Source organism: Peromyscus eremicus, chromosome 9 (genome assembly GCF_949786415.1).
Source record: "Peromyscus eremicus chromosome 9, PerEre_H2_v1, whole genome shotgun sequence".
NCBI classification, from domain to species: Eukaryota; Metazoa; Chordata; class Mammalia; order Rodentia; family Cricetidae; genus Peromyscus; species Peromyscus eremicus.
The window spans coordinates 76,189,854-76,212,824 of NC_081425.1; the positions used below are offsets into that span (position 1 = coordinate 76,189,854).

The window sequence follows — 22,971 nt, forward strand, 5'->3', positions numbered from 1 at the left end:
TGTTGTTGGTTCTGATGTTGTCTTGCTCAGTAATGGCCAGAGCAAGATTTGAGATGATGCCTAAACCTTATACTAATGACTGTGCTGTTCTTTCTCCAAGGGCAAAGCCTCTGTCAGCATGGAGAAGACAGGCTGGGAGGACATCCATAGTGAGAAGAATGAACCATCCTTTTGACTAATGTCCAGACAACAGCCTCTATCCCCTGGGTGTGCTGTTACATACTCTCTAGAGTAAATATAACCCTCTATGCTCTCCAGCATAGATCTATGGTTGGTGGGGAAAGTCAGCGAAGAGATTTATTTGCTGCTTACATGGAAACTGTGGAAAGTTTAGTGGTAGCCACATTATGGAAAAAGTCTTACGTAAATTTACTTTAAAGAATGATAAATCTCAGAGGGGCAGGATGGCTCAGTGGGTAAAGGTGCCTGCCGTCATGCCTGATGACCTAAGTTTGACCTCTAGGACCTGTGTGGTCAAAGGAGAAAACCGGCTCCCACAGATTGTTGCCTTACTTCCACATGTTCACAGCCACACCCCCACCAAGCACGTGAGGTAAATAGTTTTAAAGGGTTAATGAATCTTTACTGGGGAGATGGAATGCTGTGTGTTGGTAGAAGCTGAGCTGAGTAGTAAATACGGTTAAGAGCAGCTATTCTGTAGTTAAGGAAGAGGAGGGTAGTTGGAATTTTCTTTGGGCCTCTAACCAGCTCCCAAATAAAGGCACAGAGACGTATTATAAATTATGAATGCTTGGCCTTCGCTTAGGCCGGTCTCACTAGTTCTTTTAACCTTATTTAATTGTTTCTGTTCCTAATTGTGCCTCAGGGCTTTGTAACTTTCTTTCATTCTGTATGTCCTGCTTTCCTACTTCCTCTGTGTCTGTCTGTCTGGTCCCTGTGGTCTTCTTTTCTTTCTTCTTTTTTCATGCCTAAATTCCTCCTCCTATTTACTTTCTCTGACTGGAAGTTCTGCCTATACTTCCTCCCTCACTATTGGCCATTCAGTTTTTTATTAGACCAATCAGGTGCCTTAGGCAGGCAAGGTAAAACAGCAACACATTTTTACATAATTCAACAAATGCAACACATCTTTACATCGTTAAGCAAATATTCGGCAATGGAAGAAGCTTGAGAAACGTGTGAAACCCCAAAGTTCAAACAATTATATAAGGACCCGGGCCTCCAGTGGGCATGCCTCAGTTTTCTTTGGGACAGAGAATCATTCTCTCATGTGATACTTAAAATTTTCAGTAAGTCCGCACTGGGAAAAAGGGCACTGTGATTTCAAAATACTGCATGTACACTTAAATAACAGTTTGTAGTTGTAGATGTGTTTGCTTTATTTCTCTCTTCTAGTAAGAGGATGATCAGGGGTAGAAGTCCTTGAAGGCAAACTTTAATGTCATAGTAGTGCTTAGCTTTACTGACTGGTGAGCAGGTGAGCTAGACAAAGCTAACGGTTCTTAGAAAAGCAGCTCCATGGACCACACCATTATTTTGTTTCCTATTTCGTACATATTCAGTCCTTTATAACTCAGAAGCCAAACATTTGATGGAAACTAACACCAAACCTGGGAAGATGGCTCAGTGAATAAAGTACTTGTCACAGAAGAATGAGGACTGGCGTTTGTGAGCCCAGAACCCATGTAAAAGGCCAGCCAGTGAGGCAGCTCCTGATCCCAGCACCCAGGAGGCAGAGAGAGGACCCCAGAAGCAAGCTGGCTAGCTAGAGGAGCCAGAATGGGCGAGCTCCAGGTTCATCAAAGACTCTGCCTTGATATGTAAAAGTGGAGAGTGAGGAAGACATCTGATACCAGGCCTTTACATATGTGTGCACAAACATGTGTGCATATATATATATATATATATATATATATATATATATATATATATGAACTTACAACATGCACACACAGCACAAACATATACATATGAACACACATATATGCACATCACACACACACATACACAGACACTGATACACAACCCCTACCTAACCTGAGGATTAGAAATTAGACTGTGATTATAGCTTAGACTAATCTTTCCAGATGTACAAAAACCATGAACTTGTGATCTTGTTTTCTTTCCCCTGCAGGAAGTAAGCTTCCTGATTTATCTTTAAATAATTTTAATGCTGACATGACCGTGAGCTCACAGAAGCACCAGGAGCATAGGACACAACCTTTTCCTCAGAATTACTTGAGATTGGGTTCTGGACCTGATACATCATCACCATGAAGACTTCAGTGTGTTTTTCCGAGGATATTATCCAACATTAGCATGAGACAATAACCAAAGGCAGGAAATTAAGATGGACGCATTACCATTTAGCTCTCAATACCAAGCTACATTTTGCTAATTGTCCTAATAGACCCCAGTGAAAGGATCTAATTCAGAACCACTCATATCTGCTCATTCTGACCCTCAGGAAAGAATTCTGTCTGGGATCGTTCTTCACCTCTCCTTGACTTCCATGGTTTCGGGCTCTTGAAGATCACAGGGCTGGTCTTTCTTCATGATTGTGGGACGAAAATCTTTGACAGAAGGAACCCTCCCAAAAGTGATTCCAGGGCGTATTACACACAGTCTTCTGGCTTGTGACTTCAGTTGTGTCCATCACTGGTGCTGTCTGCTCTGCCCCTCAGACTCAGTCAAAGCCTGTCTGAACATCTCACCATCAAGTTCCTTCCTTGCTTTGCCATTAGCAATTATTTTATCGGCAGATATTTTCACTTCAAAACTTATTCTTGTCTGTGTGGAGTCAGTTTTGTGTATTGCACAAAACAGTATTGCACACACACCCATGATCTGTTACCATTCTACATTTTGAAGTTTGAATTTGCACCACCTTGGTTGGTGGGAATCCTCTTTGAATCCAGCTTCAACGTTCTTGTGGTGTGATTATTTTGTTCTTTGAACCCCTCTCAATTTTCTTACAGGATAGAATATTAAATAAAATTAAAATATTAAATAGATTCGTTCGATTCTCTCCCTGGAATCAATCATTTCCATGAAACTCACTGTCTTCTTTAGAAAAAACAACAACAAAAAAACCCCAAAAACGCTATGTAAAGACCAAGTTGGCACGAGGAGTCCTTGTTACCATTGGGTTGGGGGAAGGCTTGCAAATTTTGTGTTCTCTTGGTGAATAAAGCCAGAGAAGATACACACGTATTTATGTTTGTATTTTGAAAAATATGAGCTAGAACCAAGTCCTTGCTTCCAGTCTGGCCCCACAGTATCTATTCTCATTTCTACTCTTCATCTGTGACATCTTCTCTCTGTTCTCTTCAAATGCTGGCTTATTTGTTAAACCCATCTAAATGACCAATCTCTCATCATGGCCACCACTCCCCCCCCCCACCTCCTTCTTCCTGCTAAAGCTGTTGGCCCAAATCTGAACCTCCAACTGCCCTACACAGACACCATTCTCACGCCAGTTGGGTCCTGATGGCCTATGGTAGGCATCCTACAGGGGCATCTTTCACCTTGTTCAGGCTTACAAGCCTGGTCATGGAGTTATCCCCTTGCATGGACTGTAGTGTGTAGCCATTCCAGCTTTGACCTGGAAGTTCCAACCCCCATTGAGGCTTCGGTAATGGTCATGCCTACAAGGCGGGGCTGAGAGAGGACGCTGAAGACCCAAGATCCAGATGTGCGGCTCTCTTGGTTCCTGGACCCTGGATGCTGGAGCTAGACTGAGCAGAGTTCTCCAGAGAACACCGCCTGACTGTGCCACACCTTACCCTGTAGCCTATCCCTTCACTTGTAAGTTACCCCACAAAATAAACCTCCCTTTTAACTACGTGGAGTGGCCTTAATAATTTCACCAATAATGGACACCCTACTCTCATAGAGAGGAACTCACTGGGTTGCTTCTTATTTTAAAGGGGAGCATAACAAAGGGTGTAGCTGTTGTGCTTACCTGTATGCTCACACCCTGGGCTCCATCTCCAGCACTGCACACAACTGGGCACAGTGGCACACACTTGCAATCCCAGCATTTGGGAAGTAGAGACAGGAGTTCAAGGCCATCCCTGGCTCCATAGTGAATTTGAGGCCATCTTGGGGTTTTAGAAAGAGTATCCACAGAAGGTTTCTGTGGGGTAAAATGACATTTGGCTGGTCTGAGCCGGGAGGGAGGTGAGAGAAGAAGGAGGTGAGAAAGAGAGGGATAAAACCACCACCAGATCCTTCTCCCTCTGCAGTCCAGCCCCAGCTCAGCTTTCTGGGTTAACCTTGTATTGTGCTGTGCATAGAATAACACTCTACTTCTCCTTGGGTGACTGGCCTCCTACTTAATAGTCCTACTATAAAATATCCTATTTTATATTCTTAACATGTTCAATAGATAAACTAAAGGCACAACTTTATTGTTTGAAGATGCCATTAATATTGATCATGAAATAATAATGTTTCTCACATACTAAGTCGTTGCAACCATTAGGTGTCACTATAACATTGTGGGGGAAAAACAAGAGATTCTTAGAAGGGGGCCTGGGGATGCATCTCAGTGGTCTAGTGCTTGCCTAGACCACGATGAAGCTCTGGTGTTGATCCCCAGTACTGAAAAAAAAAAAAACCAAAAAACACAAAAAAAACCTTGTAAAAGGCAGACAGTGTCTACATCTTCACCTTCCTTATTAGTGTTTCAAACCGATGTGTCATGGAAAGTTGTGAACATCCGAGCTGGTGTTTCCTCTCAGGGTGGGAGCTCAACTCCCCCATCACCATAATAGGTAGTAAAGAGAATAAAGGTCCCTCATTTATACTTAGGCATGTTCTTCTTTTATCCTACTTACACAAAGAGATTTATTTTTACAGGTCAGAGAGCAGCACACCGCAGTATGCAGCCCATAACATTCTGTTTATTGTGTCTTTCATCCTCAAGTAACACCAGGACATTTCTTTTTAAGAACACAGGAAAAAGTGAATGTGTTTTCAAAAGTCAGGGCCTTTTTGGCTGGTTTCTCTAAACTCAGTGTGGAAATACTGAGACACCCTCTAAGAGCTAAAAGATAGTCTCAACTCTATGTACAAAGGTCTGGCTGTTGCCAGTTTTAAATGCTGGATTTATCATGCACATCCTTAGGGCTGAGATGACTAGCTGCTAGTTATTTCTAGTAAAGATGTCATTTGATAACTAGGAGCTAAGGAGTCCCATTCCGAAGTGTGGGTTTTAGCTCTGATATCACCTAAGCACTAAGTCACTGACATGAAGGACCAAGTTCCATTAACAATCCAATGCCCACCCCTCCCCCAACTAGTGTACATGGCCAAGGGGGAGGGGAAGGAAAAAAAACAGGTGGTCATGTGGTTACAGATTAGAGTTTTGATCAGAACCATAATCATGGGGGCAACTTAAAGGATACCCTCTGGGCTGGCTAGTTTCATGCCACCTTGATACATGATAAAGTCATCAGGGAGGAGGGAACCTCAAGAAAATGCCTCCGTAAGATCCAGCTGTAGGCAAGCCTGTAGGATATTTTCTTAATTAGTGATTGATGGGGGAGGCCCCAGCCCACTGTGAATGGTGCCACCCCGGCCTGGTGGTCCTCAGTTCTATAAGAAAGTAGGCTGAGCAAGCCATGGGGAGGAAGCCAGTGAGCAGCACCCTCCATGGCCTTTGTATCAGCTCCTGCCTCCAGGTTCCTGTCTTGTTTGAGTTCCTGTTCTGACTTCCTTCAGTGATGAACACTTTGCTTTTGGTCATGGTGTTTCATCATAGCGATAGTAATTCTAACTGGAACACCCTTAATAGCCTCCTCACCTAACCCTGCGCACCTAGCTTCCCGCTCTGCAAACTGGGGTGCTCATGCTTCTTTTACTTGTTAAGGGTTCTAAGGTATGACTTTGTTTCCAAGAAAACTTGGGTGGCATCAGTAGAAACACAATGTTAAGGTTAAGCCAGGAGCCCGTGTATCAGAACTCACACAATTCTTGATTGTTACCTGATAGAGGAACAAGGGCAGAATCACTCCAACCATCACCACCACGTCCAAGTATCAGAAAGTGGAGCCAGGTGTGCGTGAAGTCAGAACGCCCTCTAAACTGGGCATCCAGGAAAACACAGGTCCTAAACTTCTCAGCATTTACTGTGTCCAGGCATAGTGCTAAATGTCCTGGAGATCTGAAAAATGGGGATCATTTAGAGATGAGAAAATGGGAACTCTGAGCAATGAAATAACTTGTCTGGGAAAACTTGGGGAGTCTGAAAAAACATCTACAGCTCTACTAGAGCTTGCACCAAAGGAAGAAGAAGTGTGAGCTGAGTGTGTGCACCAAAGAAAGAAGGAGTGTGTGCACCAAAGAAAGAAGGAGTGTGTGCTGAGTGTGTGCACCAAAGAAAGGAGTGTGTGCTGAGGGTGTGCACCAAAGAAAGAAGGAATATGCGCTGAGTGTGTGCACCAAAGAAAGGAGTGTGTGCTGAGTGTGTGCACCAAAGAAAGGAGTGTGTGCACCAAAGAAAGAAGGAGTGTGTGCTGAGTGTGTGCACCAAAGAAAGGAGTGTGTGCTGAGTGTGTGCACCAAAGAAAGGAGTGTGTGCACCAAAGAAAGAAGGAGTGTGTGCTGAGTGTGTGCACCAAAGAAAGGAGTGTGTGCACCAAAGAAAGGAGTGTGTGCACCAAAGAAAGAAGGAGGCGGAGTGTGGTGGTACAGGCCTGGATCTCAGCATTCTGGAAGGTGGGACAGGAGGACCTTGAGTTTGAGGATAGCCTGGGCTACGTAGTGAGACTGTGTCACAAAAGTGGGAAGAGAAAAGGGGATGAGTAAAGGAGCAAAGACAAACCCTGTGGAGCAGGACCAGCCACACTGGCAGTTGCTCCTGGAACCTGTGCTTTTTTTTTTCTTTTTTTTTTTCTGTATTGTTAAAATCTCCCTGTCCGCTCCCTTCCTGATTCCATTCCTTTTTTTTTTTTTTTCCTTTGGAGACCAGTTGGGTTACAAATCCACTTTCTTTGGGCTCCAGCCTCTCTAGGAATGGGATGATAGGTGTGCCCCTCTGTGCCAGTTTCCCTGTGGTCCTTATTAGTGTTTAGAGGTCGCTGAATTGTTTCGTATGCTCTTTATATGGCAGTGTGGACCTATCCGACTTGTGGTTTGGTTGGCAGGGCCTGCCCACAGTTAGGTTTTTCTTTTCCCAGTGATCCTTCTCAAAATACGACTTCAATTCTAAACCAGTACACAGAGTCTAGGGCAAGTATTTTGGAAAGGAGATCTATGGTATCTTAACCCTTTCTATGCAAATGGGGCAGATCTCTATTTCCCACACTTGCTAAAGGGTATCTATTTGGAGGGCAAGATGACAAGCAGAACTACCCAACACAAATTGTGGATCTGCTCATGTTGGCTGCTTTTCATTTTACCCTCTAGATTTAGCGCTCATGGGTAGACAGCCCAGGTCCTCTTGTATTGTTGAGTAACTACAACTAGGTTTGCCTGATGGGAGCGAGGGGCAGAGGAACTCCTTCCCGTCTGTGGCTGGGCAGCAGCTGTTTCCCCTTTCTGAGCCATGGCTCTGGAGGACTGCGTCTTCTGCATCTCTCACTGCACCTCTATGGCAGTAGCCATCCACATGGCTCTGGAGGACTGCGTCTTCTGCATCCCTCACTGCACCTCTATGGCAGTAGCCATCCACATGGCTCTGGAGGACTGCGTCTTCTGCATCCCTCACTGCACCTCTATGGCAGTAGCCATCCACATGGCTCTGGAGGACTGCGTCTTCTGCATCCCTCACTGCACCTCTATGGCAGTAGCCATCCACATGGCTCTGGAGGACTGCGTCTTCTGCATCTCTCACTGCACCTCTATGGCAGTAGCCATCCACATGGCTCTGGAGGACTGCGTCTTCTGCATCCCTCACTGCACCTCTATGGCAGTAGCCATCCACATGGCTCTGGAGGACTGCGTCTTCTGCATCCCTCACTGCACCTCTATGGCAGTAGCCATCCACATGGCTCTGGAGGACTGCGTCTTCTGCATCTCTCACTGCACCTCTATGGCAGTAGCCATCCACATGGCTCTGGAGGACTGCGTCTTCTGCATCTCTCACTGCACCTCTATGGCAGTAGCCATCCACATGGCTCTGGAGGACTGCGTCTTCTGCATCTCTCACTGCACCTCTATGGCAGTAGCCATCCACATGGCTCTGGAGGACTGCGTCTTCTGCATCCCTCACTGCACCTCTATGGCAGTAGCCATCCACATGGCTCTGGAGGACTGCGTCTTCTGCATCTCTCACTGCACCTCTATGGCAGTAGCCATCCACATGGCTCTGGAGGACTGCGTCTTCTGCATCTCTCACTGGGTCCCAGTAACTGCTCCCTCCCTTGTTACTGAAGGTACAGGAGGAAGAACAGCTTCCAAGGCCCCCTCCACTCATCCCTTCACCCTGCCCACCCCTCGGTAAATATTCCTCTCATTAGACATCCCTCCTTTATCCCTGAGTGTGTCATCCTTTCCTACCTGAATCATCGCTGACTTACACTTGACTCTGTAAAATTTCCACATGTCACATGCCTGAGTTGCAGAATCGGATTACTAAAACTGACCTTTAATACCACGCGCATTTCACAGTGCATAAGGTCACAATTCAACAAGGTATTTACAATTGTTTTTTAAACCACGTAAGTCTCCAGGATGGAAAAGGAACTTTATGAGAACAGCAGTGCTGTGTGTAAATTGGATTGTAGCTTTTGTGAGTTTCTAAACTACTACTGCTTTCCGTAGTCTTTCGGGTGATCAAATGCCTTTTGTTTTGACGTTTGTTTTTAAGATAGGGTCTCACTATGTAGCCCTAGTTGGCCTAGAATTCAATATCTAGACCAGCTGACCTTAAAGAGATTCTCCTGCCTCTGCCTCCTGAGTGTTGGGGTTAAAGACATGTGTCACCATACCCCACTGATGAAATGTTTTTTAAGTTACAAAGTCTGTTGTAATGCTGTTGAGTGATTGGCGCTATGTCAAGAATGCACACAGAGAAGACATACAGTGGGAAGGAATGAACTTCACTAAACTCTCCCAATGAGAAGCACGGGCTCATGACCCTGCATGGAGAAATGTTCTTTTGCAGAAGGGAATGCATCTCTGTGAGTGGCCCAAGTAGGAGTTCTTCCCAAGTCTGGAAAACCATTAGGTTTGGCTTAAGCTAAGTGAAATAAACAAACCTTGTCCCAAGTGAGAGCTAATTGTTCTCCTCTGCCTTTCAAAGTTGTCAAATTCTAAGCCAGAGCATGTTGTTTTTCTTGGTCTTGAGTCCAAATCAGAGCTGTCTTGACTCCAGCATTAGGACAACACCCCCCACCACTCCTGCAAAGTATACTGGTGCTGGGGAGGAGAGTGTTGAAGTTTAACAAGAGTTGCTGGTCATGGGGTGGGGTGGATTGACCCCTCCTGCTTGAAACCCATGCAAGCCCAGGCAGTTTGGGGATGGTAGTTTCTAGAGCATTGGCTCTAGGTTGTCTTGGTTCTGTGGTTTGAGGTGGTTGTTTCTGGAGCATGGGGCTGGTGTAGGTTATCTTGGCTCTAAAGTTCTTGACATTTGTGTCTTCTATAGACTTTACAACAACCTTGGTTCTCCATCTGATCTCTAGAAAGCAAAGGCTCCAATTTAACAGCAGCATTTTCCAGATCTTTCTTGGAAAGATGACCAGGGTCAAAATGGATCACCTTGAAACAGCCCAGCACAGAACAGACCACTTGGTTCCATTCCAGGACACCTTCACAAGGCTGGCATCCTCGGATGAATATTCACTTGACATTTTTCTCCCTTTTCACACCAGTGACAGTTGGAAGCCAAAAACAAAATCAGATTTTCTTTTCTCAAATTCAACCCTGTGGTCTTTCTCTCATCTACCTGGAAAACGAGTCAGTAACTGAAACAAGCGTGGCTGGTGGGATAGAGTCTCTAAAGAGGAAATGGTTACATACCTTCTAGGCAGTATTGTTTTCTAAGTTGCCTTTGAGACGTCATGCACAATAGGTAATTGTTAGATAAAGCTTTGGCGTTCTGTTTCTTCTATGTATAAACTGGTGCAAATGAAGCAACAGAGCTTAGTCACCAGTGTGCAAGGGACAGAAGCACACAGGGATGGGGTCCTGGAGACTGACTAGTTCTTAAATATACGATTTGACAGAACTGAGGAGATGGCTCAGTGGTTAAAGCCCTTCCGCACAAACATGAAGATTAGAATTTGGATCCCCAGAACCCACATAATTTCTGGTCTCGTAGAGACAGAGGACTTCCAGAGCAAGCTGTCTAGCTAGACTGGCCATATTGGTGAGCTCCTCATTTGATTGAAAGATCTTACCTCAAAGGTAGAAAAGCCATGAAGGATGATTCCCAACAACCTGTGGGCCTACACACACACACACACACACACACACACACACACACACACACACACACACAAAGGGATACACTCATGCACATGTGTGTGTGTATATGTGTATGTGTGTGCACATGCAAAAAAATGCATGCACACCATGCTCAAAATTGGACATAATAATAGTAATACATAAATAATTTCAGTGGCTTGAATTATGATATTGTCAGCTCCCAAATGTATCATTTTATTCCCATTAGTAATATGTCCATTTTAAAGAATTCTCAGGCATTGTTCTGGAATGGGTGCAGGGGTACAGTGTGGCCTGAGAGACCATAGTTAATATTTTTTCATTCTGAGATTTTAGGAAGTCATCTGATAAAAGGAATCAAAATTCCAGATTCAAAATAACCGGAATTTTATGCTTGAGGATCACAGCTTCACTTTTCCCCTGGGTGTAATTTCTTGGCATGAAACACTGGGTGGAGAGGGGGTATTTATTTATACCTGTCTAGATTTTAGTTGTTAAACTTTGCCTGTCACGCTTAAATTTATACAAATGCAAGTCATTTATTTATTCTTTTAAAAATAAGAGCTGATGATACAGATAATTTATATCAGAAATGCTTAGGTATTTGGAGTCGCTCTAAATGATCATCAGGTTTGATAACTAATTATAGAAAACAGCATCGAGTAAACAATGAAACCTGAGAAACAACTAAATTTTAAAAAATAACAGCCACCCTACAATTTTGTTGCTCTCAAATAAGGCAATTATATTATTCGATTGACCATGTTAGAAGACAGAAAACTGAAAGCAAAACTCTCTTTGAATATCAAGAACTCCACTGAATATCTTAAAACTTTAATTTATGACAAACACACATTTTAAAAGCTTGCCAAAAATTAATTCGATTTTTTTTCAACTTTCATTTCACTTAAAAGATTCCATGTCTACACTAACTGCAAACTGAAGACTTCCACTTTTCCGTGTTTTGTTTTATAGTTTAGTTTGTAGCGTTTCAGATGTGTTTACACCATAACTCTGACTAAAATGTACACGCTTACTGAAATACTTTAGTGCTGAGTTTACACCATGCCAAATGTTTGGAAATACATTAAGATATGACTCACAGTTACATGATTTCTTCTGTAGTATGAGTCAAAGTATGTTCCTTAAATAAAAATACAGACAGAAGAATTTGCTGTGACACAATCAATCTTGTAAAGTATATGTGCGTGTTAGTCACATCCCTAGTAGCAACACCAGAAGGATTCCAGTGCACTTGAAGAATGGACTCGATTTTTCAGATTTTGATTCTTAAAATCTGGCCTCAGATACAACTGTGAAAAAGATTTCCCCGAAAAAAACCTGAAGAGCATTCATTAGAATTCTTTTTATTTTTAATTATTTCTTTTTGAGAAGGAAATTCCTGAAGTCCTCTTCAGTAGCATCATCACAATAGACAAACAGAATAAATAACCCGACAACAGGACAAGGCTCCTAAGGGAAGGGTGAACCAAACCGCCTCTGACCAAATCAGTGCCGCCCTGTCAGGGGGGCACAGAGTGACTGGAGAGGACTCACCCCCACACACAAACGTTACAGCGTTACAGTAAAAGGGACCGGTGACTTCCAACTTCACGGTCCAAACAAAGAGTCCGTTAAGTAGTCACAAGACAACCACTTGTCCGCCTCAGTTGCTTCATCGCTTGCACGAATTGACTTCCTAGAGAATGAGTTTTCATTTGGCCTGACTGCACTCTGCATTTGTAACAGCAGTGGCATCGAAATCTAAAACAGGAGACAGTCACCACGCAGAGTTTTAAACAAATTACAAAACCACATGCTTTGTCATTCAGCAGGAAAGCTTAAATCAAGCGGGGCTCAGACGCAGCTGGTTGTCCTTCAAAGGCCACATAAGGTGAGCTCTAGACATCCTTCAGGGGACTTCCACAAAGATTTGTCATCAGATCTACAGTCAAACCACGGCTTCATCAGGGCAGCTTCATTTTGTTTATACGCCAGCTCTTAACGTTTCTCCAGCAAGGCTGTTTAAAGGCGTTTGCCGAGGCTCCCTCTTGAAGTGCGTCCTCACAACTGTCTACAAAGGTCAGTCTGTTTACTGGCACTGGGCTGGGTAGAACAGGAAGTTCGTGAAGCTTCTTGTGTTCTCAATGAAGTCCGACAACAGAGGACTGAACGCATTAGTCTCAGGACCGGTGGCCTAAGGATGGCAAAGACCCAAGGGTCAATTATAGAGTTAATTGATAAAAATCTAAGAGCTTGGAGGTCCCACTTTTCCTTTCGGGAAGAGGTTTCATTCATATAAGCAAAGATCTGAAAGAAGAAGAGAGGAAAATGGTGTTAGTTCTACATTGTAGGCAAGCAGACTTGGATCCCGTTGTCTCTTGAGGTCTAGCCTTGTTTTGTGTGGTGGTGAGCAGTGAAAGGGTGGGTGGCAAAAGTCTCCTACGTAAATCATAACCACCATTTTTCTGTGAACTTAAAAGAAATACTCTAGCCCGGCGGCGGTGGTGGCACATGCCTTTAATCCCAGCACTTGGGAGGCAGAGCCAGGTGGATCTCTGTGAGTTCGAGGCCAGCCTGGTCTACAGAGTGAGCTGTAGGACAGGCACCAAAGCTACACAGAGAAACCCTGTCTCGAAAAACAAAGAAACAAAACAACAACAACAAAACCAACCAACCAAACAAACAAAAAACAAACAAACCAAAAACCAAAAAAACAAACAAACAAAAAACCCCCAAGTACCCTAAGGGTTATAATCACACAAAACTTTCTAGTCTTGTCATTGGAAATGAAGGGAACAAACTTTTCTAGGCACCTAGAATAGAATCTGTTTTCCCTTCATTAGATAGCCCAAACTGACCTAAACCGCATGATCTGCCTATAACCTCCCAGGTAGGATTACAGGTGGGGACCACTGTGCTTTGCCAAATAGAATATTTTAATAATATCAGTAAGTAATGATAATAATATTTATTAGCTCAATTTTATCAGTAGCCCAATATATGTGTTGTGAAGCACTCCGGGTCATGAACCTGCTTTCTTCCTAATCCTACTGAAACTTTAACAGATGAGGAGGTAAGCTTCGGGAATAACATGTTACGTTTCCAAATAGCTGGCCTGACTCGACCATCATCATTCATGATTCAGCAAGAGAAAGCAACTGAGTGCTGGGTCTGGGTATTACACTATTATGGCTTGAATTTAACTCTGTTGTGTAACTTTGGTATCGTGGACAAGAAGCTGTGAGCCTGTAAGGGTGATATCACATCTACTTCACAGGGTTGTTGGAAGCAACACGTTAGCTGCTTCAATGGTGCTCCTGTAATAGTGCTCCACAGAGTGAGTGAGTTGTGACCCCACTTCACCAATGACAACACAGAGGCACCGAGGAGTTAGGTCACTCACCACGGACCTAAGGCTGTTTGGTGGCCTAGTTAGGGTACAAACCCAAGATTTCTGGTGCTGGTGTGGTGCTCGAGTGTGTGTTACATCCAGGTCAGTGTTACAGCAGGGGCCTTCAGAATGATGTCCTAAGCGCTGGGGAGTGGACAGACACATTCTTATATGGGGGTCAGCATTTTCAGACCAGTATTGGTGCTCTCCTCTGCCTTAATGCAGCAGTTTGGTAAGACTGGCAGGGCACCGTACCTGTTTGGTAGCCATACCTCTTCATTCCAGCCTACAGAGAGGAGGAGATCGAATGTGGATCACACCTCATCATCTAACACATGAATTCTTAATGCTCCAGGGATCCTCTGGCCTAGTCTGTGACTTAGGGAAGCCATCCACTTCTTCCCCGACACCCTTTTCCCAAAATAACTCATTCCTTCCTTTTCCCCTGGTACTTACTCTGCAGCATCTGGGAACTGGATGTACCAAACAAATTATAGGGAGAGAGAAAAGCAGTCGTCTTCGGGTTGCTTATGTTAGGACAATAGCGGGAAGGTTTGGCAGCCAGAGGTGTTTATGCCAGAGAATCTTGGCATGAGGAATGGAGAAAAGAGTTGGCAGATGAGTAAGGAAAAAGAAGAATTGATGGTGGGCTTCTCAGACCTCAGAGAGAAGTTAGGTGAGGCTATGCAATGGGGCAGTAGTTTTCTAGTCTGCCACACGACTCTGGATGCAAAATATTCAGTATGACGTGTTCAAGAGGTCAGCATGGAGGGAGAAACTCAGTAATAGTGTACATAATTCTGATAGATTAAAATACATCACACACACACACACACAGCATACACAAATAAGAGCACTCTGTTGTAGAGAACCTCATAGCTGTCTCTGATCCAGTTTTGTAGAGAACACAGTAATGCTGAGTGGGGCACGCAAGCAGCATGGACAGGCTTGAGCACCTTCCTCTCCAGCGCCACTCATGAAGATGAGTCAGGTTTTCAGCACAGACTAACCTACGTCATAGCTGCTGATCTTGTAGAGTGTGATAGGATAATGAGACGCGAAAGCTGCTTTAAGGGTGGAGCAATTCTGGGCCGCTGCTTTTTCTTTTCATGTGTGATGGTGGGTAAGCTTTAGAAGTGCTTCCAATATGCCTTTCAGAAGGTAGCCAGTACTCTGTAGGAGACGGCTCAATTCGTTTGCATTTAGAAGAGAGGCCAACTTCGGGCACCTTCCCTTGATGTAGGCTCCGTCTTCTGTCTTCATCTCCCCGGCAGCTTGTCACTTCTCCTCTGGCTGGAATACCACCTTTGGTCTTGTGCATTATTATGGAGTCAATGTCTTTTTTAAGTTGTGGTGAAGTCCACATAACATAAAACGTAACCATTTTTAGCACTTTCAAGTGCACGATTTAGCAGTACTAAGAACATTCAACACTGTCATGTAACTATTACAACTTTGACATATCATGATACTTTATGAGGTGAGCTTTTTTCTTTATGGTGCTGGCACTTGAACTGAGGGCCTCACATATGCTTGGCAAGCATTCTACCACTGAGCTACATTCCCAACCCTTTTATGAGGATTAGATGTCTAAAAGTCTCTAGCTGGGGAGAGACTGCCCCTCCTTGGGATGGCTAATTATTGCAACCAATAAAAGGCTCCATAGGGAGTATGTCTTTGCTACATTACTAAGAAGTCCTGAGATATACCTCCTCTATAGACCCCATAACCCATAGTAAACCTCCTTAATGATCCAGGGTCTTGTGACCAGGCGGCTAAGGACTGCCCTGTAGCTGACAGCCTGCCCTAACTATCCAGGTTTGCCAATCCCAATCCTTTCACCTTGACATGCCTTTCCTGCAGAAACCCCAAGAGAGACCACAGCTCAGAACCTGCCACCCATCTTCCTCTCCTGCATCCTGACCTGTGCACTGGCCCTGCCTGAATTTCTCATGGATCTCCTCTTGGAAATGTACTTGACTGATCTTAATGTAAAAAAAAAAAGAAGTTCTATTACCATCACCTGCCTCCAAACTGAGTGTGGACCTCCGTGCAGCTGCACTTCCTCCCTCTCTATGGCTGACCCTCAGTTCTTAACAAACAGCTGACACGTGGGAGACACGGGAATTCATGAGGGATGTATTGGTGACGTCCTAAAATTTAAATTCAGAGGTTGTGCCTTCTGGCATATACTACTAATATACTTGCTATGAGAAAAATGTCAGGTGCTAGTCTAATGCATCCAGTGAGTTAACTTCTTGACCTCCCCCACCCCAGGTTTTGCAAAGACTACAGAGCTGTGATACATCATATCGAGTGACAGACAGGAATCTGCTGTTTCAGCCATGTCTGAGGCAGCTGCCCATGGCAAGCTTCGTCTTGGCAGTGGCCAGGGGTTATCATTTAAACTATTCTCCTATCTTTAATGCCATACAAAGCAGGTTCAGAATTCTAGAGTGAATGAGTACTTCATTTGGCTTATCAGTGAAATCATGAGGGGAGATTTAAAACATTCACTTGCCTGGCTTTGACATATTCAGTCTTGGCTAAGACATGGACTTCAGGGGGTCTGACAACCTCCCCCTCCCCCCCAGAATGCAGGCTCATTTCAGAGACAAAGGCTTAAAAGACTGGTTACCTTGCCTAAGGAGTCAAACCGCAGTGGTGGGGCTCCAACTTCAATGTCAGGCAGTATCCTGAGCCATGTACACAAAGCCTTTGACGTAAAGCTTCCTGTGAGATTCACAAGCGACTACCTGAACTAGAGATACGCAGACACTTCTGTTCAAGGGTGCCATGAAGGCCTGTGGCTATCACTCTTCTGTTTAGAGATGGGAAAACTGTGGCCCCTTTTTAAAGTAACTGTGTGGCCCTCCCTGGGACTTCTTCATCATCAATACTGACCAACAGCGAACTGGCAGGCCGCGCTCACTGTGTTCATCCGCCTTCTGTAAGATGGTGCGGTGTCCTAGCCACAGGCTTTGCCCACTTAATTCTTAATTTGTTGTTGTTGTTGTTGTGATGGTGGTGGTAGGGGGGGCATGCTTTAAAAAAGCCCTTTCTCCCCAAACATGTCTGTGGCACATGGAAACTGCAGCCTACTTTATTTCATAAGAAAAAAACCGGGGCGTCGGTATGGCTCCAGCATGAGCGTGGCCTTGACACTGTGTGTCTTGGAACTGCAGTGATGACCAAGTAGATACAGCCCAGGACAGTGGCTCTGGGGAAATGACGGACAGTGTGATTCATCCACACAGGAGTCCCCTAAACATATTTCACAGATGGCTTTGGAGTGACCCGTGTGAAAGGCTAGGAGGGAGTCAGTCAGATCTCTGATAGGCAGACAGATAGGGAGAGGAGCCACAAACAGATACCAAAGTTGGCAAACTTCCAGCTTTTTCTTCATATACCTGACTGAAGACCTTTAAGACATGTCTTCTTCTCCCACCAATTGCCCCCCCCTGCACTCCATGCTACCCTACCTACCCCCACTACCCTACCCTCACTGATGGACCAGCAAGACAAGTTCAAGGCTGGATCAGGACATGTTTACCTCAAACTTGTAGAGCTGTCAGCCTCCCTGTCTTTGTCCAGACTGACCAACACTAAACTGGAGGAGGAAGACTCCTCACAGACCCTTAAACCCAGCCTTCTGGAGAGGTGGGGCTTCAGCTTTCCCGGCTCACCTCTGCCTTGTCTCTCTGTGTATCTGCTCTGTGTGTGTGTTTCCCTAATAAATGCCTTTCTGTACCTGCTGATTCTGTCTGCTGTGTCTGAGACTTTCCCTGCTGCTACAATGAAGATTACCGTTATACTGAGATTCTCCCTGCCCTCTAATTTCTCAGTTGTCAGAGAAGACACACTCAGACAAGGCCCCAGACAGTAACACACGTACTACCCACAGAGCAGAAATCAACACCCCTTGTCCACAGGAAGTTTCAGCCTTCCCTAAATGCTCTTTCTCTGACCCTTCATATTATACACGTGCCCTAATTTCAGAGTACTTAACCCTGCTTTCAATTTAGGGAACAGTTTTAGGTAGCAAAATGCTGTCAGAGAAATGGAGCTTAGTACACCCCAGTGATGTGAGTTGAGGTGCAGCAGACTTGGGTTGAAGACCTGGATGGGAATTGGTGGTCATAAATTCAAAACAGGGGACAGGAGAGGCCAAGCGAACAGAGCAAGTTGTAGATTAACTGAGAGTTAAGCCTCCACCTGGGAAAATATCTGCTGACTGCATTCTTAAATGACGGTATCTATTTGTTTTTAAGTTCATACTGTGAGGGATGGACTGTTGATATGCCAAAGAAGAAGGAAGTGATCTCAAAAAGCTGTGATATATATTTTTTTAAGCTGAAGTCCTGGCCTGAAATAATAGTGAAGATCCACCTAGCTGAAGGTGTGGATATAAAACTCTAACTCTCTGTTGTGAAAAGGTGATGCTTCGTACAGACTACATTTTAAAAACCATCATAACTGTCTATATTTACAGTCACCACTGCAGAATAGCAAATCGGTAGAGCAGGAGATGTCAAATGAAACCACTCACACAGAGGAACGTTCTCTTAAAAGGAGATGTGTATTTAAATGGTCCCAACAATAGTCAAACACTTCACTAATGATGTCTCAATGATAAAGGGCATTTTAGCTGTGGGTGAGCATTTACTCACATATCGCCACACTAAGTTCTCTGTGGGCACCAGGGATGTCTAGACTTCTCTTTCACAGCTACCTGAATATTTATAGTTTATATCTTTGTGATTGGCTAATTTCAAACCAGACCTTCATCACCTTTTGACATGACATTTTACACAAGGAATACCAGGAATGAATGGGAAACTCCAGGATTGTTTGCTTTGATTTTTTTCTATGGTGCAAAGATCAGATTTCCACTAATCAGATTTACCTAGAAATTCTAACCCTGGAGAATTTGTAAAGATGAAGATATTTTTAGGGTGAGCCAATGGTAGGGTCTTGAAATTTCAGAACTGAACAAAATGCATAAGCACTTTATCCTAATGGCATGTGGAAAACAGTTTAAAATGACCAGAAGCTAACCACAATTAGCAAAGTGCTGAGAAAGTGACTGGGTGTGGGCTGGAAATTGAGACACAAACAGTATTTGAGACAGGAATGGAAGGCTCATATGTTTCCTATGCTCTGTTCCATTTCGGGAAGAAAAACAGCTTCTATTTATCACTGTGAAATGATGACAACAGCTGATTAACATAAGGAGGAATTTATTAATTTATACAATACTCATTTAGTGGATAAACAGTTTGGAATATGTTGTTGGTCTTATGCATGGTTTCATATTGGACAGCCAAAGTAATGCCATTTCCTAAACACCACATGCTTTTTTTAATCACTAAAGAAAAGTTTTATGGACATCAAAAGAAGGTTTTATGTGAGGGGTAATCTGATTATTTCTTAATTTAGACTAGCATTTACCCTAGCCAGTCTCCTAAAATCTCAGTCTCGGGCTTGCATTTCACAGGACTGTGGAGAAGGGAAACGGAAAACATAGTTGGCGCTAACATGGAGAAGAAAGTCCTTGCTGTCTTATTTTTAAAGCTATTAAGTTGGAATAAAGAGACAAGGTGGTCCAGATATTTACAATACGTTCACAATTCTCTTGTGAAACCAGAGCTGGATCTTCTCCCATGTAACTCTTGAAATGAGGCTTTCTTTTGGACATTATTGCTATTAACACTTGATGGACTCAGTGCTTGGGACTTTCTATCGAAACTCTGGGACTAGAAGCCCAGGAGGAAGTTACTCGACTCATCTGCACAGTAGGATGCATCTTGGAGGTTACTGGAAAGACAATGAATTGATGTAGAAATTCACACCCAGAGCCCTATGTCTTTCTGGTGTCACACTAGTGATACATGAAGCTGAGCTGACATTATCTCAGTATACTGGGCTTTTCCCCTCCCATTTCGAGAGTTTTATTTCCTGAACTTTGGAGGCCCAAGACTGACATCCTAGAAGGAAGAATTCCACTCTGCTCATAACCTGAGGTGATGGCTGGCATTAACTGTTCATTACGAATTCTGGATTTCCTGAGTCCCGTATTCCTCCACTGCCAGAGAGCTGAGGAACTGACTGGGGGTCCCACCAGCTCTGGCTGTGAATGCTACTCCTTGCTGACTAGAGGTCTGACACACTTTTGAGGAACATAGAAAACAGTTCTTGCTATTCTGAGTAAAAATGACCCCAAACACAAAACACTCTGCCCATAAAGCTAAAGCATAGGTGCCATGTTGGTTTCTAAATCACGACATTCCACAACACAAACTCTCCTGCTGGGGTGCCTAGGGAGATGCCACCTTCCACAGCCCAATTCATTATTTAAGAGGGAGCCTTGACCAGCTCCATCTCATTTCCCGCTAAGTATAACTTACCAATTCAGACTATCTTCTCCCATGACAAGTGTGAGGGTAATAGGGAGCAGAGCCAAGATAACATGGCTGAGAAGTGGAGGGGGGGGGCGTTCCTTGGGAATGGGGTCCATATGTGAATCCCTTTCTGTCCTGGAGGATGAGTAGATGGCACCAATCAGAAGCCTTGATGAGGACAGGAGACAGGAAAGAGCTATTTCTACATCGTCTACAAGTGAGGTCTCTTTGGTTAGCCCGTCCATATCACCCTTTTCCAAATCCCGTTTACAGCTCTCCGTGAGAGGCCAAAAGGCTCCAACGTTGACTCTGCCTCCACATTAGACGTTAGGAGCTCAGGATCTATTTTAGAACTAGTTTATTTAGAGCTAATGGTCCCTCTAACTGGGAAGCGCCCATCCTTCTACCCTGGCCCTGCCTCCATTCCCGGGGCAGCCTTTTCTCCCCTTCCCTGAGATGTACCAGCTCTTGCTACGTGTGTCTTCGCGCTCATGAAGTGCACAGCTACAGAACGGAGGGTATGTGTATTTCTGACAGTGACATCAAGAGAATACTTTGTAAGGGGTTACAAGGGTCTCCTGTGAGGGATGCCAAAAGCACTACGCAACAATTGGTCCTTTCCTCTCATTTTCGTGCCCACGCAGACTGGTACTCTAATATGTAAACTGGTGAGCCCGTCAACTAGATTTTTGAACTTAAAATCCCTAAAGTCAAATGAAAGCGTCTGTAAACTGCTACATCAAGGGCCCTCTGAATGCTGTGGGTCAGCAACTACGTTTTGCCCAGGAGAAACGAAAGCACCAAGGGAAGAGGCCTCAAGGTCAAGGCCAGCAAACTGGGCTCCAGTGGTCAGATTTTAACAGCAACAACAGTCCTAACCTGGAAGGGACTCCCTCCTCTTGAGTTCCCCACCAACCCAGGGAAGGGACCATGGAGAAGGTTCCTGTAGGGCATAGAAGTGCTAACTTAGCAATGTTGTTCATGCGCAAAGGCTGGGGGTGGAAGGAAGTGGGTAAAGGTGAAAAGGAAAAGCAGCGAACGCAGTAGACCTTTATAAATTAGGGCGTTTTTTTTTTTTTTTCAAGTTGCCAATGTGTGCCTGGAGGTGGAAAGGGTGGGGAGAAAGCAGTTTGAGAAAAGCTGCGTGCGGCTGGGCTGTGGAAACAAACGAGTGACTTACTGTGAAAGGCAAGGAGCAGATGGCGAAGGTGATGGTCATAATGGCCAGGAGAATGAGGTGGTCCGCCTCCTCCGCCATCGAAGTCCTTTCTCCTCTCCTGCGCGACCCATGGCCACCCAGGCCACTGCCGGAGGATCCACAGCGGCTTCTTCTGCCCCGACGGTGCATGCGGATGAGGTTAAGGATGACGCTGAAGTTGCAGGCGAGCACCGCCAAGATGAGCAGCAGCAGCACCGTGGCGTACAGCTGCAGGTATGCAGTCCGCCCGTGCCGGATAAAGCACCAAGACCCGGGGCAGTACTGGACGTACTCCCCGTAGTTGAGCAGCGGCAGGGAGCAGAAGAGCAAGGAGACCGCGTAGATGGCGGGCAGGACCGCCAGGCCCCCACGGCGCGAGAAGCGGCGCCGGTAGAAGTAAGGGTGCCCGATGGAGAGGTAGCGCTCCAGGGCCATGGCAAAGAGCATGAGCATCGTGGCCAGACTGAAGAAGGTCATAGTGAAGGCGAAATAGGTGCACACGCGGCTCTCAGGAGCCAGGGCCACCAGGGTCTGGTTCTTCGCATAGGAAGCCAGCACTACCGGGCTGATGAGGCAGGTCCCCAGAAGGTCGGTGAGCACCAGCTCTGTCACCAGCACGTGGAACAAGGAGATAGAGGTCCTGCTACCCGCACTGCACCCGGTGTCCCCGCGCCAACGGCGCGCCAGCAGCGCCAGCGCAATAAGGTTCCCCAAAACCCCGGCGGAGAACATCACGGAGCTGATGGCTGGACTTTCGCCCGAGGGGAGCAACTGACGATTCTCGCAGTCCTCCACCCACCCGGAGTCATTGGAGGCATTGCCCATGGTGGAGGGCTTGGAGGAGAGATGCGCTCTCCTCCAGGCTGGTACCTGACAGCAGGAGGGTCTGAGCGCCCCAGTGCTCCAAGACACAGAAGGGAAAAGGGGAGGGACCAAAATCCAGAGCTCCCTTCCGGGCCCCCAGCTCGCGCCAAGGGCAGCCTCGCCCGGGTCTCCAGTCTGCGCGCCCAGTGGCCACTTCCCTGAAGCATCAGGTCACCCTGGAGGCTCCTCACCCGCTCTAGCTGCTGCCGCCAGCATAGAGGAGCAGCCCCCACCCCCACCCCGGTCCGCGAAGTCCGGGGGCGGGCCCTGTAGTGGCTTCCAGGCGAGCAACTTTCATTGTCTGTGAGCTGCTGCCGGGACAAGGCGAGACACACTAGCTGGGCTCTAGAAGGAGGTCCTAGCGTCCACCCTGAGGCGGCCTGTAGGGTCTACATTCCCTGCGGGAGTACCCGGGTAAGTGGCAGGGTCGTCTGACTTCAGCTCTGAAGCCTTTAGCCCTAGCAGATGGCTGGGAACCAGAGCAGGGTAGTAAGGCTGAGGTAACAGGAAAGCAAACCAACTCAGCAAACTGAAGTTAGGAGGACCCAGTCCTGTGAGATGCAGAGAACCGAGGAACTAAGACTTCAAGACAACTTGAAGTAAGAACAGTATGAGAAAGGTTATTGTTTTGCGTTTTTTAAAAGCATTCCCAAGAAGACACTCAACAAGGGTGAGTGAGACAAAAATTGGAAGTGAAAGCAAGCCTGTCCATCGAAAGAGTGGGACCATGTACACCACCGAGCTGCCTGTTGTACAGT

At 45.5% G+C, this 22,971-nt stretch overlaps 1 protein-coding gene across 1 annotated transcript; it reads right to left on the reverse strand.

The window, feature by feature from the left end:
* Positions 1 to 11,769: 11,769 nt before the first annotated feature.
* Ptger2 (prostaglandin E receptor 2) lies at positions 11,770 to 22,293 on the reverse strand. Its single transcript, XM_059274510.1, has 2 exons — positions 21,332 to 22,293; positions 11,770 to 12,666 (listed from the first exon to the last, which is right to left on the reverse strand). The coding sequence occupies exons 1-2, from the start codon at positions 22,172 to 22,174 to the stop codon at positions 12,421 to 12,423; spliced, it is 1,089 nt and encodes a 362-aa protein (XP_059130493.1). The 5' UTR covers positions 22,175 to 22,293; the 3' UTR covers positions 11,770 to 12,420.
* Positions 22,294 to 22,971: the final 678 nt, after the last annotated feature.

What these genes read in the sequence shown, in the direction of transcription:
- Ptger2 (XM_059274510.1), bottom strand. Translation starts at nt 22,174, where the DNA reads ATGGGCAATGCCTCCAATGACTCCGGGTGGGTGGAGGACTGCGAGAAT. An exon ending in TCTGCTCCTTGCCTTTCACA is followed by an intron (nt 12,667 to 21,331) that starts GTAAGTCACTCG and finishes TTCTTCTTTCAG; the next exon opens with ATCTTTGCTTATATGAATGA.